This window comes from Talpa europaea (genome assembly GCF_964194135.1).
Source record: "Talpa europaea genome assembly, chromosome: X".
Classification (NCBI taxonomy): domain Eukaryota; kingdom Metazoa; phylum Chordata; class Mammalia; order Eulipotyphla; family Talpidae; genus Talpa; species Talpa europaea.
In genome coordinates, this window is record NC_140081.1 from 40,466,507 (window position 1) to 40,484,986 (window position 18,480).

At 36.4% G+C, this 18,480-nt stretch overlaps 1 protein-coding gene across 4 annotated transcripts in view; it reads left to right on the forward strand.

The window, feature by feature from the left end:
* ARHGEF9 (Cdc42 guanine nucleotide exchange factor 9) overlaps window positions 1-18,480 on the forward strand; it is a gene marked incomplete at both ends in the record, with an annotated part of 371,843 nt that overhangs the window by 313,900 nt on the left and 39,463 nt on the right. For all 4 annotated transcript variants that reach the window (XM_084259305.1, XM_084259307.1, XM_084259306.1 and 1 more), the window contains one exon: window positions 8,986-9,229. In XM_084259305.1, coding sequence (XP_084115431.1) covers window positions 8,986-9,229 — 244 coding nt within the window. The remainder of the gene's footprint in view (window positions 1-8,985; window positions 9,230-18,480) is intronic.

Below are 18,480 nucleotides of genomic sequence, written 5' to 3' on the forward strand. Positions count from 1 at the left end.
TAAGCATGGTAAATATCCACTGCTGGACCTCCCATGTGAAAGCAAATTGGTCTTGACTCTCAAATGCTACATCAATGGAAAACAAAGCATTAGCCAGATCAGATACAAAATGATATGTTCCCAAATCATGGCTCAGATGGTCCATCAAATCTGCTACCGAGGGCACTGCTGCATGCAAAAGGGAAACCACTTTATTCAATTAACATTAATTCACCATCATATGCCAAGAGCCATCAGGCTTAGGCACTGACCACACAGGTTAATTAAGGGACTGTGGTTAGCATGCACAATGCCCACATTCAATGTATGAAGCATGCCCCTGAAACATCTCTGGGTTCCTGTATAGCAGGGTACATTCTACCCCAATGCCAAAACCCACTGCACATCACTTGGGGACCAGTGGATGGCTGATTCCCCATATGGCCTCCTGTCCCCACTTGTTCCCTGCAGACAGGTCAAAGGGGAACATGGCATTCCCTCAGGTCAGTCTGTAACCAATGGTCTTCAAGACACACAGCTCGAGCCTATAATTTGGAGTCCTCAATATCCCCTTCACAGCAGTTTCTTTTTTTATGGGACTGAAACTCTGGTCCTCCTAGAACTGTTGCCACAAATCTAGTAGGCATGCACTGGACTTCCCATCAATTTTAGCATGCTCTAAACCTGCCTCCGGCATATCCACCTATATTTGTGTGGGAATGTATTTAATAAGTTACCTGCCTTCTTTGGTGACTTTTCGAGTTGCCTTGTTCCCTTCTGGCAGTGCCACCTTTCAACTTCTGCTAGACAGACCACAATTGTGGTGACTTTACTTATCCACTGCCCCACATACAAGAATAGGATTGCCAGAAGGGATCCAAATGAGGGGGCAGGGACATTCTTCAGGACCAAATCCCTCATCCCCACTGTGAAACGTTCTTCATTGGTGCCATGAGTGTTTAACATAAGTTAAACATAGCTCGCCACATCCCCAACTCACAGAGCACTTGCAGAAGCTCAACATGTTTGCCATTAACTCACAGTCTCTAGTACATCTCCCATGTAGGCCCGTACCATCCACATGGCAGCCATTAGCCACTACAACAAAGAGTGTTTGCCCTGACCACGTTGCCGGGTATTTGTAGTTGCTGTCACAGCAATGGGTGAATATTTACCAAAGTAATTTTACCATATCCTGTGCTATGAATATTATCCCATCCACCCCCCCCTCAGGTCCCATAAACAAAGCAACTGGGCTTCTAAGGGGTTCCCCCAGTTGTTGACAGAATTGTTTACCCAAGTCCACTAGTTCCACATGGGTGTGTGGGCGATATGTGGTGAACTCTGTCATGTGTGACAGTGCAATATCCTGAAACCCTAGGATCACAGGCTGGCGTTCATCTTCTGCATTACTGATTGGGTGGGCTTAGAGTGATGGGCCAGGGTCCTCAGAGGAATTCACTATCTCAGGAGTAGTGGGCCAGGCTCCCTGGGCCTTCTGCTCCTCCAGGATCCTCAAGAACTCCTGCAGTGCCATCAGCACAACTTGTGTCTCTTGAGGCTTCCCTGCCTCTTTCAGTATAGTTTCTGGCTGGAACCACAAGGCTGTGAGAAACACCCACCCCACTGCCCTGGCCACTGTGTGAGCAGTACACTCGCCTAGGGTCTTCCCTACTATATGCAGGGTCTTTTCCATATGCATTGGGGGGCCAATCCACCTCTGACCATTCATGGGGAGGTGCCCACACAAAGAGAAATCTGGACACCAAGTACCACATTCCTGTGGTTAGCCATCCATCCATCCCACCTGGGACTCAGAAGCCTGCATAAACAGCTATTTTGAATGCTACCTACTACGTCAATTGTACTTCAAGTGCTCAATGTCTGACAGATTCACCCTGGATTCAGGCAGACCAAAGAAGAGTCAAGGAGCCCTGGGTAGATATGACATGCCTTTATTGCTACAGCAGAGGACAGGATACGTGGGTAGTGGTGACAGAAAGTCCCACCTGTGTTTTTATACTGTCGCTAGACAAAGCCAGCATGAAGCCAATATGTACTTATAGATATCTGAAAGATGCATTTCTGTGCATATGGAGTATATATTATGTTTACATAGTAGCTGTTGAGTCACTTTCCATCAGAAGGCCATGATGAAAAGAGGCTAAGTGACTCCATATTCCTTTTCTAGCCCCACAGGATCCTATTAGAAATGACCCCATTTGGGCAGGGAATTTGTGATAACCCAAATAGCACCTTTGGTGAAAATACTCTGGCCATCATTAGCAACCTGTGGGCAGCCTGGTCCCTGTATACAATCCTGGTCCCATAAGCTACCAGGACTCAGGTGGAATTTGTCCTCTTGGCATGTGCAGAATCTGAGCAGATAAATCTCTGTGACTTTGTCAGTTGTCCTTTCCTGGACAACCCCTAAGTGAGACAAGACTAAGGAAGGTACAGTGCTAGACACAACCTAAATGGGCAAATAAAACTAAAAGCTGTGAAACAGAACTTCATTAGCAATTTAGCATTGTGGTAGTCATGAGTGCTAATATTTGAGAAAAGGGAAACCAAAATAACTTGAATTGGAGGGTACACTCAATGAAGGCTTTTTTGAAAATAAGAACATGAGAATTTTACTTTAAGAGCAACTTATTTTAAATAAGTAGAGTTTCAGTATTTTTACATGTAATATTTTAAAAATTCAGTTTTCTGAGAGGACAGAGCTGTAATTAAATAAAGTTTTATCTATATTCTTCAAAAAAAAGAAAAGCTGGTAAGAGGGATTATTGAGGCAGGGAGGAGATAATTATCTAAACCTAAGTATAGATTTGTGATTTTGATGAGTGGGTGGTAAATACAGTTTGCTACCTACTACCAACACTCTTGCCCCTGCCCTGTAAGGATGTAGGAATTTTCAGGCACAATGGCATAGCTATATAAAATTTTAAATATTCAGTGTTATGTTTGCTTTGATTTACCTTTATTTTCTTTTATTTTCAGATTTATTTATTTATTTATACAAGCACTGGGTACAGTCAAAAGCACAGGAGGGTGAGAGAATTCACCAGAGCCAGAGCGGGGGACAGATCAGGCAGACTGATGAAATACACTGCTGAGGGGAGCAGTGGGTGCAGCAGGAGAGGTCTGCGTGCCATGTGGGACACTTGCAGTCGTCCGGGAATAGAACCAGCGCTGCAGAGGCTGCGGGCAGCTTTGCAGCCCAGCGCTCAACCACTGTGCCAATAGGGGAGGCCCTTGATTTACCTTTAATCACAATATTTGACATATTTTGTTTTTGTTTTACACACACACACGCACACACTTATATCATTGTTAATTTTTGTACAATGTATACTTTCTCCTCTCAGGTTTAGTCCCCATAAAATTCCCACCAGCGATTCACCCATGAACCATCACCATAGTCTCTTGTACTCTTCCCTCCCCTGTTTTGATCCCTCTGCCTCCCCCTCCCCTGCAGAATGTCTCTGATTTATAGTTGCTTGCTAATTTTGTTTTTTATTATTATTATTGTTATTATTCTTTCCTGATGCCTTTTTTTGTTCCCCTATAAGTGAAACCATTTGATGTTTTTTTTTCTTTTTCCTTCTAGCTTATTTTGCTGAACTTAATTCCTTCTAACTCCATTCATGTTGCTATGAATAGCATGAGTTTAACATATTTTGAATGTGCAAATGCACTGAAGATGACGATATTTTTCAGATTTATCAAAAGTTTTAAAAGGACTGTGAAAGAAATTTCAGTATCATATTTATCAAACAGGCTTGCCACATGACCTGGACAATGCATGTTTAGATTTGAACTTTATGATCATTTCAGAATGCCTCCTCGTTTGACAGTTGAGGAAATTGAGGCTTAGAGAGGTTACCTAGCTTGCCCAAGGCTAAGCAGGTAGGGTTCAATTTAATGTTTTGGACTCCAATTCACACTACTTCCATTGTTTCATGCTGCTTTGTAACCTTAGCTACCATTTCTGATTGAGTTTTCTGAGCAGTGATCATCTTTAATCACCCCTATCACATTCCTACACTTGGCTTTATGTAAAATCTGATATTTGGAAAACTCAAATCCTACTCTCTTGGGAAGAAAGAAGGAGTAGGCAAAGGAAGAATTTAATAGTACATCTTTTAGCCTTCTTCCCATCACAGGCAGAATTCTCTTTCCCTTTGTTATCCTTAAATACTTAAAGAAACGATAGAAGGTTCAGTTGACGCTTATTTTTTAGCTCCAGGATCCTGCATATTCTTTCCATTTTTGGAAACTAGTAAAGACTTTGAAGACTGACAATGATTATGATAAATCAATTCAGAGGGAAAGGAGGCTTCAGGGTAAAGTTAGTAATAGAAGGAGGTTGAGATTGTCTATGTTCTAACCAGGTAGGCACCCACCTATTAGCTGTGTGGTCTAGTCCTGCTTTCCCAGGTTTGTGTGTATTTGTATTATGTATTGTAAGACAGGTTTCCAGACTTTACAAGATCAAGCTAGATTACATTGCTGTATTGTCCTTAGCTTGTTCTGTTTTTGTATTTATATTATCTGACAGGGTCCACTTTGTATGCATATGCCTCACAAAATGTTAGTGAGGATAGTGGAAGTTGGTGCTATTCCATACTTTTGGTTAGGGTTGAGCTTATCCTCTTTAAGCATGATGAAAGGAGTCCAGGCTCTAAAATAGGCTTTAGGCATTGTTGGTCCACTTCATGTAACTGTCCTCTTCCTTGTCTGTGAACTTGATGCCAGGAGCACCCAACATATTAGATCCCATCTGTACTCACAGGCTATTAATACCCACAATCATTTTGGAAAACAACAACAACAACAACAACACTGTGTTAGCTATTTTTGCAAAGCAATTCAATAGCCCCTGTATTTTCCAGGCTAGACTTAAGTATTGACAGAGCTGTGTTGAGAATCCTGAAAGAAAGCCTTCCCATCCCTACTGAAAAGTCCAGTTTACTATGCAGTGAGAAGAGTTTGGATGGGGAATGTGCATCGCCAAACTCAAATCTTTTGCAGGCAGACTGTGGCTTAGAAGTGAGGGATATCAAACAGTTTGGTAGAATGGGAATAGTTAACTGAACTATATAATCTTTTTTTTTTTTTTTTAAATAAATTTTATTGTTATATTCCCCATACAATTGCAGCCCCCCCATTCTGACCCCAATCCCTCCCCTCCCGCCCCCCTAAAAGTGTCTCTGGTTCATAGTTTTTTGTTGATTTTGATTTTCACTATCTTATAGTTATTCATTTTCCTGGTCCCTTATTTAAGTTTTCTAGATTCCTGCTATGAGTGAGACCATCCGGTATTTTTCTTTTTCTTTTTGGCTTATTTCGCTGAGCATGATCCCTTCCAGCGCCATCCATGTTGCTGCAAATTGCATGTGTTTATCTTTTTTGAATGCTGAGTAATATTCCATGGTATATATGTACCACATCTTCTTGATCCAGTCATCTATTTTTGGGCATTTGGGTTGTTTCCAAAGCTTAGCTATTGTAAACAGTGCTGCTATAAACATAGGGGTGCAGGTGTTCTTTGGAATTGATGTTTCTGTGTCCTTTGGGTAAATACCTAGGAGTGGAATTGCTGGATCATATGGAAGCTCTATGTTTAGTAGGTCCAGAAATCTCCACACAGCTTTCCACAGTGGTTGGACCAGTTTGCACTCCCACCAACAGTGCAGAAGAGTTCCTTTTTCTCCACACCCTCGCCAACATTTGTTGTTGCTAGTTTTTTTAATATGTGCCATTCTCACTGGTGTAAGATGGTATCTCATGGTAGTTTTGATTTGCATTTCCCTGATGACAAGTGATGTTGAACATTTTTTCATATGCCTGTTGGCCATTTGCATTTCCTCTTCAGAGAAGTTTCTTTTAAGCTCTTCTGCCCATTTTTTGACTGGATTATTTTCTTTGTTGTTGTTGAGTCTCATCAGCTCTTTGCAGATTTTTGTGATCAGTCCTTTATCATTAGTGTTGGGTGCAGAAATGTTCTCCCAGTTGGTGGGGTTTCTCTTTGTTTTTGTTATTGTCTCTTTTGCTGTGCAAAAGCTCTTTAATTTGATGTAGTCCCAGCTGTTTATCTTTGCCTTCACTATCACTGCTTTGGGTGATGTGTCTGTAAAGATGTCTTTGATGTGCAAATCACGTAGTGTTTCGCCTATATTTCCTTCTATATATTTTATGGTTTCAGGTCTTATGTCTAGTTCTTTAATCCATTTTGAGTTGATTTTTGTGTATGGTGTGAGGTGGTGGTCAAGCTTCATTCTTTTGCATGTAGCGACCCAGTTTTCCCAGCACCATTTATTGAACAAACTTTCTTTGCTCCAATGCATATTCTTTGCTCCTTTGTCAAAGATTAGTTGACCATAAATCTGTGGGTTTATTTCTGGATTTTCTATTCGATTCCATTGGTCTGTATGTCTGTTCTTGTTCCAATACCATGCAGTTTTGATGATTATGGCTTTGTAGTATAGTTTGAAGTCTGGGAGTCTGATGCCTCCATTCCCTTCTTTTTTTTTCAGGAGAGCTTTGGCTATTCGGGGTTTTTTGTGATTCCATATGAATTTCATCAATAATTGTTCTATTTCTTTGAAGAATGACATTGAAATTTTGATTGGAATAGCATTGAATCTGTATATTGCTTTTGGAAGGATGGCCATTTTAATAATGTTTATTCTTCCAATCCATGAGCAGGGGATGTCTCTCCATTTCTTTGTGTCTTCTTCTATTTCTTTTAACAGTGTTTTATAGTTTTCTTTGTATAGGTCCTTTACCTCTTTTGTTAGATTTATTCCCAAATATTTGATTTTTTTTTGTTTCAATAACAAAAGGGATGGTCTTTTTGATTTCTTCTTCTTCAGATTTATTGTTTGTGTATAGGAAGGCTACTGACTTTTGCGTGTTGATTTTGTATCCTGCCACTTTACTGAACTGATTGATGAGTTGAATTAGCTTTTCTGTGGAGTTTTTGGGGTTCTCTATATATAATATCATATCGTCTGCAAATAGTGATAGTTTGACTTCTTCTTTTCCTATTTGGATTCCTTGGATGTCTTTCTCTTGTCTTATTGCCCTGGCTAGGACTTCCAGTATTATATTGAAAAGCAATGGTGAGAGTGGACATCCTTGTCTTGTTCCAGATCTTAATGGAATTGCTTTCAGCTTTTCACCATTGAGAATGATACTGGCTGTTGGCTTGTCATAGATGGCCTTTATGATGTTGAGGTATGTTCCTTGTATCCCAAGAATTTCAAGGGCTTTTATCATGAATGGGTGTTGCACTTTGTCGAAAGCTTTCTCAGCATCTATTGATATTATCATATGGTTTTTATATTTCTTTTTGTTGATGTGTTGGATAACGTTGATTGATTTTCAGATGTTAAACCATCCTTGTGCCCCTGGAATGAATCCAACTTGGTCGTGGTGAATTATCTTATGGATACATTGTTGGATTCTGATAGCTAAAATTTTATTGAGGATTTTTGCATCAGTTGAACTATATAATCTTAATAAAAATTAATGAGCATTTCTGACTGTCAGGTTGTCTGTAAGTCCAAATACAAGCAGAACAAAGGTAGAGTTGGTCAGAAAGGGCCATTAGTAGAGGGATTCTTTCAGGAGAAGACTCATGCAGGAGCCTTTCTTAACTAGTCTCAGCCATACCACATGTCCTTCTCAGAGGAAACTGAGGGAAATGCTCAGAAGGAGGAGAGGATGAAAGAATATTCTAGAGAGAGTGTCCGACTTTACAACTGCACAGCCCATGGGTCATTTCATCCATTCCTGTATTTTTTTATTTATGAAATATTTGACATTAAAAATAAAATAATAGGGCCTCCCCTGGTGGCGCAGTGGTTGAGCGCTGGGCTGCGAAGCTGCCCACAGGCTCTGCAGTGCCGGTTCCAATCCTGGACGCTGGCGGGGGTCCCACATGGCTAGACAGACCTCTCCTGCCGTGCCCACTGCTCCCTTCAGTGGTGTATTTCATCACTCTGCCTGTTCTGCTCCCCGCTCTGGCTCTGGTGAATTCTCTCACTCTCCTGCACTTCTGACTGTACCCAGTGCTTGTATAAATAAATAAATAAATCTTAAAATAAATAAATAAAAAATAAAATAATAGAATCATCACCAATATATTTAACTCAAGTTTAAGATATATTTCAATAATATAGTCTTTCTTCTATTCCTCTCTGTTCCTCCCCATTCTCTTTGTACTCTGTTGAATTTAGTATGTATCTAATTTTCTTAGGCATGTATCTAAATTTTTGTATGTATGCATATGTGTATATGTTTGTATATTTGTATGTAAACACACTGCATTGTTGTGTATGTTTCCTTTCCAGTTTTGCTAAATAATTAAAATAAATCACTGTAGTTATTTATATATTTTTAAACCTTATACAAGTGTAATAGATATAAATGACATAAAACAATATAAAAAGAAAAAGAGCGGGATAATTAGTATGAGATTTAAGATGGAGGTTTCCTTAGGGTTATAGTTTATTGACTGTGTGGTGTTCCCTTTATGGTCAGCAGTCTGTGGCCACCTAGCTATTTATACCACTCATGTCCACTCATATATAGGTCTCACTGACCTGCTTGGATTCCTAAGTACACTCTCAGCCAGCTCATTTTATACTTCTGGAAGACTTGCACGTATTTTAGGAAAGAAAAAAAAAAACTTATGCTAGCAATGCTTTTGTGTCTTACTGCTTCCTACTTCGTAACAGCAGTTTTGCAAACACATGTAAGGATTTATACTGGAGTCTGAGAGTCTTTAAATGTAGGACAAATGCTTTCTCTGATATCATCTAGTTAACCAATTTTTCAGTATCATATTGCTAAGCTAACCTTCCCAAATTTAGACCAAGCAAACCCTCAGTAGAACTCCAGAACAATGGCAGTGTTTTGGACAATGTTCTTCTGTGACCAGGTGCCAACTCTCATGGTATTTATTCTCAAACAAAACTCTTCCTTCTTACCTAGGATCTGATCCGGAGAGACATTCTGTACTACAAAGGCCGCATTGACATGGATAAATATGAGGTAGTAGATATTGAAGATGGCAGAGATGATGATTTTAACGTAAGCATGAAGAATGCCTTCAAGCTTCACAATAAGGAGACTGAGGAGGTACATCTATTTTTTGCAAAGAAGCTGGAGGAGAAGATACGCTGGCTCCGGGCATTCAGAGAAGAGAGGAAAATGGTACAGGAAGATGAAAAAATTGGTAAGTGATTTTAGAGAAGAAAATAGAAAATGACTATAAAGAATATAGAGATTTGGATTCGTTTTCATTTTTTTTTCTAGAGAAAGAGGGAAGAATTTGGTTGCAGACTGACATGAGGCACTTTGGTTGTTCCTTATTATTAGGTCCTTTTTGATAAATACCAGTAGTTTTCATAAATTATTCATAAATTATTAGGTCCTTTTTGATAAATACCAGTTAGGCTCAATTCTCCAAATACACAAACATTTATTAGCAAACAAACACAAAAGCCAGCACAAAACCAGTTGTGTTCTTAGGTACATGACACCTCTCATGAATGGGTTAGTCAAAGCAGATTTGTTAATATTGTATTACAGCAACAGGATTCAGCTAACTTTCTAGTCAGAGAATAGGAACAAAATCCTCTGATGAGGGCAGAGACATAGCATATGTTTTCAATCTTAAGTTTGTTTGCTTTTGTTTTTGTTTTTGTTTTGTTTTGTTTTTTCAGAAAAATATGAACTATAGGGCTCACTAGGTTGTTCTACCCAGTTTTCATGAGGACTAAATGACCTTTAAGACATTTGTGGTCAATACACATCTTGAATATCATTCAGTTTACCACAAAATATCATTTTTAACATGTGTTAAGGTAGTTAGACTTCCTGTGTTAAGGTGACTGCACTGCTTGTAGTAGTTGCCTCTGGAATAAAGACCTCCAAGTGTTTAATATGTTAACAAATTGCCTCAAAAAATTACCCCGTCAGTGTTTAGTCTTGATTAAGGAACTTCAGCTGTTAGGACAATGTCCCTAGAGAAGAGATTAAAATTAATGGATGTGTATATATGATATATAATGTGTATATATAATGTGTATATGTATCATACTTTTTATATGAAAGTATTTTGTTATTTTTTCATTGAGGTAGAATTGTTCTACAAATTGGCAATTTACAGGCACAGAATATCCCCCTTTAATGTTGTTGTGACTACACCACACTCACCTTTAAAACATCCTTACTCCTCCAACATAGTCCATTTTCCTCCCTTCCCACTTTGTTCTCTCCTCTCCCCTCTCGCAGTCTTAGTTCTACAGTCAGATTTCTAGGGTCTGTTATTGGTTTAGTTTTATTTGACCTTTGTTTTGTTTCTCTACATTCTATACTATGTTACACCATATAGTATTTGTCTTTTTCCTTTTGACTTATAACATTTATCATAATCACCTCCTGTTCTATCCATGTTGTCACAAATGACAAGAGTTTATCTTTTTTAATAACTAAGTAATATTCCATTGTGTATATTACACATCTTCCTGATCCACTTATCTGTTCTGAAGCAATTGATTGTTTCTATAGCTTGGCTATTGTAAATAGTGTTGAAGTGAATACAGAAATGCATATATCCCTTCAAATTAGTGTTTTGTTTTTTTTTATATATTCTTTGGGTAGATACCTAAGAGTGGAATTGCTAGTTCATGTGGTTGATCCATTATTAATATTTTGAGAAACCTCCATACATTTTTCCATAGGGAATGGACCAATCTACATTCCTACCAACAGTGAATAAGAGCTCCCTTTTTCTCCATATCCTCATCAATACATGTTGTTTCTGGAATTTTTCATATGGGCCATTCTCACAGGTGTAAGGTAGTATCACATTGTGGTTTTGACTTGAATTTCCCTGATTGTAAATGGTTGTGAACATTTTAGATGTGCCAATTGACCATCAGCATGTCTTCTTTGGAACAGTGCCTATTTTGCTCTTCTTTACATTTTTGCACTGGATTCATTTTATTCTTTTTGTTGAGGTGTTTGTGTTCTTTTAAGATCTTGCATATCAGTCCATCATATGCAAATATTTTCTCTCATTCAGTAGGGTGTCTTTTTGTTTTAGTGATATTTTCTTTTGTTGTGCAAAAGCTTTTAAGTTTGGTGAAGTCCCAATTATTTATAGTCTCTTTTTTCTCCTGCAATTGGACACAAATCAAAAACGACATCACAGAAACCAATGTTATGTAATGTTTTGCTTATGTTTCCTACTATGAATTTCATGGTTTCAAGTATCACATCCATTTAATCCATTTTGAATAAAATTTTTGTATGTGATGTCAGATAATATTCTAGTTTCATTGTTTTGCACGTTGCTGTTAAGTTCCCCCAACACCATTTGTTGAAGAGACTTTCCTTTCTGCAATAATACTCTTGATTCCATTGTCATAGATTAACCCACCACATAAGTGTAGATTTATTTTTGGACTCTCAGTTGTATTCCATTGGTCTGTTTTTATTCTAGTACCATACTATTTTGATTACTATGTCTATTACTGACTTGGTAGTATAATGTGAAGTCTGGGATTGTGATACCACTATTGTTCTTTTTTGTCAGGATTGCTTTGACTTTTGGAGGACTTTTGTGGTTCCATAAGAATTTCAGTAGTGTTTATTCCATTTCTTTGTGATTAAAATTCATGCCATCAGCTCTCTGTTTTAATAAAATTTAAGTGCAAAATATAGTAATATTAACTATAGACTCAATGTTGTGCAGATCTCTAAGACTTATCCATATCTTGAAAAGTTATACCTGTTGAACAGCAATGGCCATGCCCCATCCCTGGGGATCACTAATCTATTCTCTGAATCTATGAGTTTGATTACTTTAAATACCTGACATAAATTTGAATCATGTAGTAATTCTCATGTAACTGAATCATCTGTGATTACTTAATTTCACTTAGAGTTTCCAGATTGATCCATGTTGTTTACATATGGTAGAATTTAATTTGTTTTAAAAGCTCAATGAGTTTTGTTATATATATATATATATATATATATATATACACACACACACACAAATATACTGTATTATATATAATATCAAATGGTATAATATATATTCTTATATAAGTGATATATATAAATATATAAGTAAATATATAAATAGTATATATTTATATTTTATAAAATATAATAAAATATATTTATATTCATATATTAATATATATTTATATGTAAGTAATATATATTACTTATGTATAAAGTAATATATGTAAATTAAATATATAAAATATATTTAAATAATCTATACTACTTATAATAAATATATTTTAATTATACATATCATATATATATATAATTATATATGCATAGTATATTTATATATTTTATATATTCATATATAAATATATGATTACATACATTATATGCATGTACATATTTATTATATAATATACATATATAGATACACCACATTTTCTTTATCCATTTGTTCATATATTGATGGACATTTAGATTGTTTCCATGTCTTGACAATTGGAAATAATGCCAGTGACCATCAAAGTATGGATATCTCCAATGATTTCATTTATTTTAGATATATACTGGTATTGATGGATCACATGTTCTTAATTTCTTAAATTTCAAGAGCCTTCACACTGGTTTCCATAGTTTCTATACCATTTTTCATCCCCCACAGTGTACCCTGGTTCCAGTTTCTGCACAGCCTTGTCAATATGTATTATAACATTTTACTTAATGATAGTGGTAGAAATGGGAGTGAGGTGATAGCTGCTCGTGCCTTAGATTTGTATTTTCCTGATGGTTAGCAATGTTGAGCACCTATCTATAAACTTCTAGGGCATTTGTATGTCTTCTTGTCCCTTTTTCAAATATTAAATTGCTTTTTGTTTTGTTAGTTTGTTATTTATTTTTATTTGCTATTGAGTTGTATCAGTTCCTTATATAAGTTGGAAATTAACTTATCTGATGTATGATTTGCATACATTTTATCCCATTCCATACATTGTCTTTCCATTCTGTTGATTGTTTCCTTTTCTGTACAGAAGTGTTTTAGTTTGTTGTAATCCTGCTTATGTATTTATACTTTGTTGCATCAAAACTCCAAAGGATTCCTTTAGAGAAATAGAAAAAACAATCTTGAAGCTTGTGGGAAACCACAAAAGACCCATAATACCTAAAGCAGAACAAATCTAGAGGCATCACACTCATGGTTTCTGAATATATTGCAAAGCTCCTGTAATTAAAACAATATGGAACTGACATAAAGACAGATACATAGGCTAATGGAATGGTACAGAATGCTCAGAAATAAACCCACACATATGGTGGGTCAACATATGGTCAATATAATTTTTTTTTATTTATGCATACAAGAACTGGGGTCATTGGCCTGATGCTTGGGGGGAAGAGGGTGAGAGGATTCACCAGAGACAGACTGGGGAGCAGGACAGGCAGAACCACTGAAACACATTGCCGAGGGGAGCAACAGGCAAGACAGGAGAGGTCTGCCTCACCATGTGGGCTAGTTCCCTGGCTGGGGATCGAATTCATGTTTCAGTGGCTGGTGATAGCTTGATAGTACTGATATTCAACCCCTTGCACCACCAAGAAGGCCCTGGTCAACATACCAGTGATAAGGATGTTAAGAATGCACTTCTTCAACAAGTGGTACTTGGAAAACAATATATCTGCAGATAAAATGATGAAACTGGGGCCTCCATGGTAGCACAAGCAGTTGAGCACAGCATTGCAGAGCTGTCTTCAGCCTCTGCAGCATGAGTTAGATCCCTGGCCTGCTAGGGAGCTACCCACATGGTGCGGCAGACCTCTTCTGTCTCGCCTGCTGCTCCTTTCAGCAGTGTATTTCAGTAGATCTGCCTGTTCTTTTCCCCACTTTGCCTTTGGTGAAATCTCTCACCCCCCCCACCTCTGGCCTGTACCCCATTTCTTGTCTGTATAAATGAATAAATGTTTAAAAAATAATGAAACTGGACTCCTGTCTATTATTTTTGACTTTTTTTTGAAATAAATTTTATTTTTATATTCCCCATACAATTGCAACCCCCTTATTTTGACCCCAATCCCTTCCATCCCCGCCCCCCACCCCCCATAGTGTGTCTCTGGTTCATAGTTTTTAGTTGATTTTGATATACATGAAACATCAATTCAAAATAGATTGAATAATTAAATGTATGACCTGAAATTGTGAACGTCATAGGAGAAGAGAGCTTTTTGACATTGGTCTTGGCAGTGATTTCTTAGATGCTACCAAAAAGGAAAAAATATACAAGCAGAACCACAACAAACAAAAATGCTTCTGCACAGAAAATAATCAACAAAATGAAAAGGTAACATATAGAATGGTAAAAAATACATGCAAACCATATATCTGGTAAGAGGTTAATTTCCAAAGTATGCAAGGAACTCCTACAACACAATAACAAATAACCCAATAATAAAAATGGACGAAGGACATGTACAGATTAATTATATAATATTACTTTTGTCTGTTGATTTTTTTTCTCCTTCTGAAACATTTACCTGTGTATATATTCTCTAGTATATTTTTCTTTGTTTTAGTATTTTTCCTGACGCCATCTTTTATACCAAATTAATGTTTCTGACATCCCCCTCCTATTTAACCTATTTAACCTATTTAACTTTACTTAGTTTCTGCAAGTTTTTATAAGTATGTTGCATTGTCTAGTTAAACACTATGCAAATGTCCAGTATTTGTCTTTATCATTCTGACTTGCTTTACTACACATAATTCCCTCAAGTTCTTTCCATTTTTCTATAAGTGACAACATTTCATCTTTCTTTATGGCTGAATAGTATTTCATTGTGTAGATATGCTACTTCTTTTTAATCCTATTCGCTGTAAGGGGCTACTTATGTTGATCCCATGTCTTAGCTATGGCAAATTATGCTGCAATAAACATTGTAGAACTTACAATTTTGTGAGTTGATAATTTCATGTTATTCAGATAATGTCCAAGAGTGAGATTGCTGCATTGTATGGTATTTCTATGTTTAGATTTTTAAAATAAATTTGTATCATTTTTGAAAATGACTATACCAGTTTACATTCCCACCAATAGTGTAATAGGGTTCAACTTTCTCCACATCCTCTTCATCACTTGTTATTGGGGATCTTTTTAATGTGTACAAGTCTCATGTGAACAATATTGTGGTTTTCACCTATAAAAACAATGGTAAACATTTTTGTATATATCTTTTGGCCTACTGAATATCTCTTTGTGAATTGTCTGTTCTGAATTGTCTGTCTGTCCTTTTATTAATTGGGTTCTTTGCTTTTTAAATTATTAAACTATATAAAGTCAAATATATACATACGTTTTTGCCTGTTATATAAATGAATATATATATATAACTTTATATATATACATATATAAATGGGTGTTAACACATTTTTAGTTGTATAATGTGTAAATATTTTCTCCTATTAAAGGATGACTTTTTAATCTACTCATATTTTTCTTTCACTATGTAAAAGCTTTTTAATTTGAGGTAATCCCTTTTGTTTATTTTTACATTTATTTCCATTCTTTTAGGGATTGAATCTCCAAAAACTTCATTATCATTGAATTTGTGAATTTATTCTGTATATTTCATTGTTGAAGGTCTTATATCTAAGTCTATAATCCATTTTGATTTTTTGTTGTGAATGACATTAGAGAGTGTTCCAAATTCAATCTTTTGCTTGTGGCATTCCAGATTTCCTAGCACCATTTGTTAAGAGACTCTCCAGTCCCCATTGTATGATCATGACTCCTTTAGCATGAATTAAGTATTGATTTATGTGTGTATTTATTTCTAGGCTTTTAATTTTGTTCCGTTTACACATGTGTCTATTTCTACTCCTATACTATATTGGCCAATTTGTGTTGTTTTATAGAATAGTTTAAAGTCAGGCAATGTGATGCCTCCATTTCTTGCCATATACATTTTATATTTTTGTTTAATTTCCTTGAAGATTAATTTTGGTGTTTTGATAGGGATTGTGTTAAATTATATGTATCATTTTTGGTAGAATACTAATTTTGACTATATTGATTCTCTCCATCCATGAACATACAATGTTTTTACATTTCCTGATGTCATGATGAATTCTGATAATAATGGCTTGTAGTTTTCATTTTATAAGCCTTTCGCTTCCTTGATTAGCTTAATTCTTATTTATTTGGTTCTTTAAATTCAAATTGTGAATAGATTCACAAAATTATGAATGGAATTATTTTTAATTCCTTTTTCTTTTCATCCATTGTATGTATAGAAAAGTACAAATGATTTTTGTATGTTGATTTAGTAACCTGCAATTTTGCTATATTCATTTATTGTTTTTAATAACATTTCTTTAGGATATTCTATATATACTATCATATCATTTTTCTAGTAATTATAGTTTTACTGCCTTTACAACCTAGATTTTCTTTTATTTTCTGTCTGATTGCTCTAGCAAAAATATCTAATACTAAGTTAAAGAATTGTGACAGTAGGTATCCGTTTTTTACTCTTTGTCTTAAGAGAAAGCTTTCAATTTTTCACCATCAAGTATTGTATTGACTGATAGACGGCCATTATTTTCTTAAGGTAGGTTCCATCTATTTCCATCTTAGAAATTTATCCTAAAGGGATCTTGATTCTTATCAAAAAATTTCTTTGCATCTATTGATATTATGATATAATTTTAACTTTACTTTTGTTGATGTTCTCTATTACACTGATTGATTTACATATATCTAAACAGCCTTGCATTCCAAAGTAAATTACACTTGATCATCATTTATAATCCTTTGACTGTATTTTTGAATTTGATTTCCTTGTGTTTTGTTGAAGGTTTTTTATCAATATTCTTTTTTTTTTTTCCTATGCTGTCTTATCTAGTTTCAGGATTAGGTAATGATACCATCCTACAATATATTAGAAAAAAGTCTCTCTTTTTGTATTTTTAAAAATAATTTGAGCAACATAGGCATAAGATCATGTATAAAGGATTGATAGATTTTAATGTTAAAGCAATTTGTTCCTGAGCTTTAGTTTTGGGGTATTTTTTTTAAGTTATACTTTTTTATTTATTATTTATTTTTTAAAATATTTATTTATTTATTTATTTGTACAAGAACCGGGATACAGGCCAGATGCACGGGAGGGTGAGAAGATTCACCAGAGACAGAGCAGGGAACAGAACAGACAGACTGACGAAATACACTGCTGAGGAGAGCAGCAGGCGAGACAGGAGAGGTCTGCAAGCCATGTTGGGACCCTCACAGGCTGGCCGGGATCAAACCAGCACTGCAGCGGCTGTGGACAGCTTCACAGTGCTGTGCTCAACTGCCTGCGCCAACAGGGGAGGCCCTAATTCACTGGTTCTTAACAACCATCCACACAATCAGTTTTAGAACATCTTCATCATACCCTAAAAAGGCTCCTAACCCACTAGTAGTAATTCTCCACTTTTTTCTCAACCTCTTTATTTCCAGGAAACAACTAATCTGCTTTCTGTTTCTATGGTTTTGCTTTTTGAGGCATTTTGTATAAAGAGAATCATAAAATATTGGGCCGAGTACTTTTAAAAAAAAAAAGATTTATTTATTTATTTATACAAGCACTGAGTACAGTCAGAAGTGCGGGAGGATGAGAGGATTCACCAGAGCCAGAGCGGGGAGCAGAACAGGCAGACTGACGAGGTACACTGCTGAGGGGAGCAGCAGACAGCAGGAGAGGTCTGCGCACCATGTGGGACCCTCGCCCAGCAGCCAGGGATCAAACCAGCGCTGCAGAGGCTGCGGGCAGCTTCACAACCCAGCGCTCAACCGCTGTGCCATCGGGGAGGCCCAGGCCGAGTAATTTTATTTGGTATAACATTTTCAAGGTTTACCTGTGTTGTAGTGTATTTCAGTATATTTTTTATTATTTATTATTTGTATATTTCAGTATATTTTTTTAATTATTTTTATTATTATGATTGAGGTGTACCATTAGTCTACAACATATGTGATTCAGATGCAGAGGAACACACACCTTCATATGCATAGACTACCACCACACCACATCCACCATCAAGTCACCCAGTGTTCTCCACTATAAGCTGTTATATTCCCTCTCTACAAACATTCCTAGTCACCATTTTGTAGTCTCAGTTCTGCAGTCAAATTTCTTGGGTTTGTTATAGTTTTTTTTTTTTTTTTTGACCCTTTTATTTTCTCTACATTCCATATATAAGTACAACCTAGTGGTATTTGCTTTTACCCTTCAGACTTATTTAGCTTAGCATTATCCCACTCCAGTTTCATCTCTGTTGTCACAAAAAGAAACAATTAGAAGTGCCTCCAGACGCACCACACTTAAGACAGGGAGCTCTGCCTCAGGACCTCACCAAGGCTGTGTGGAACTGAGAAAGGGCTGACCCCATAGTCAAAGGCGAGCTGAAATCCCGCACAAACCCGGCCC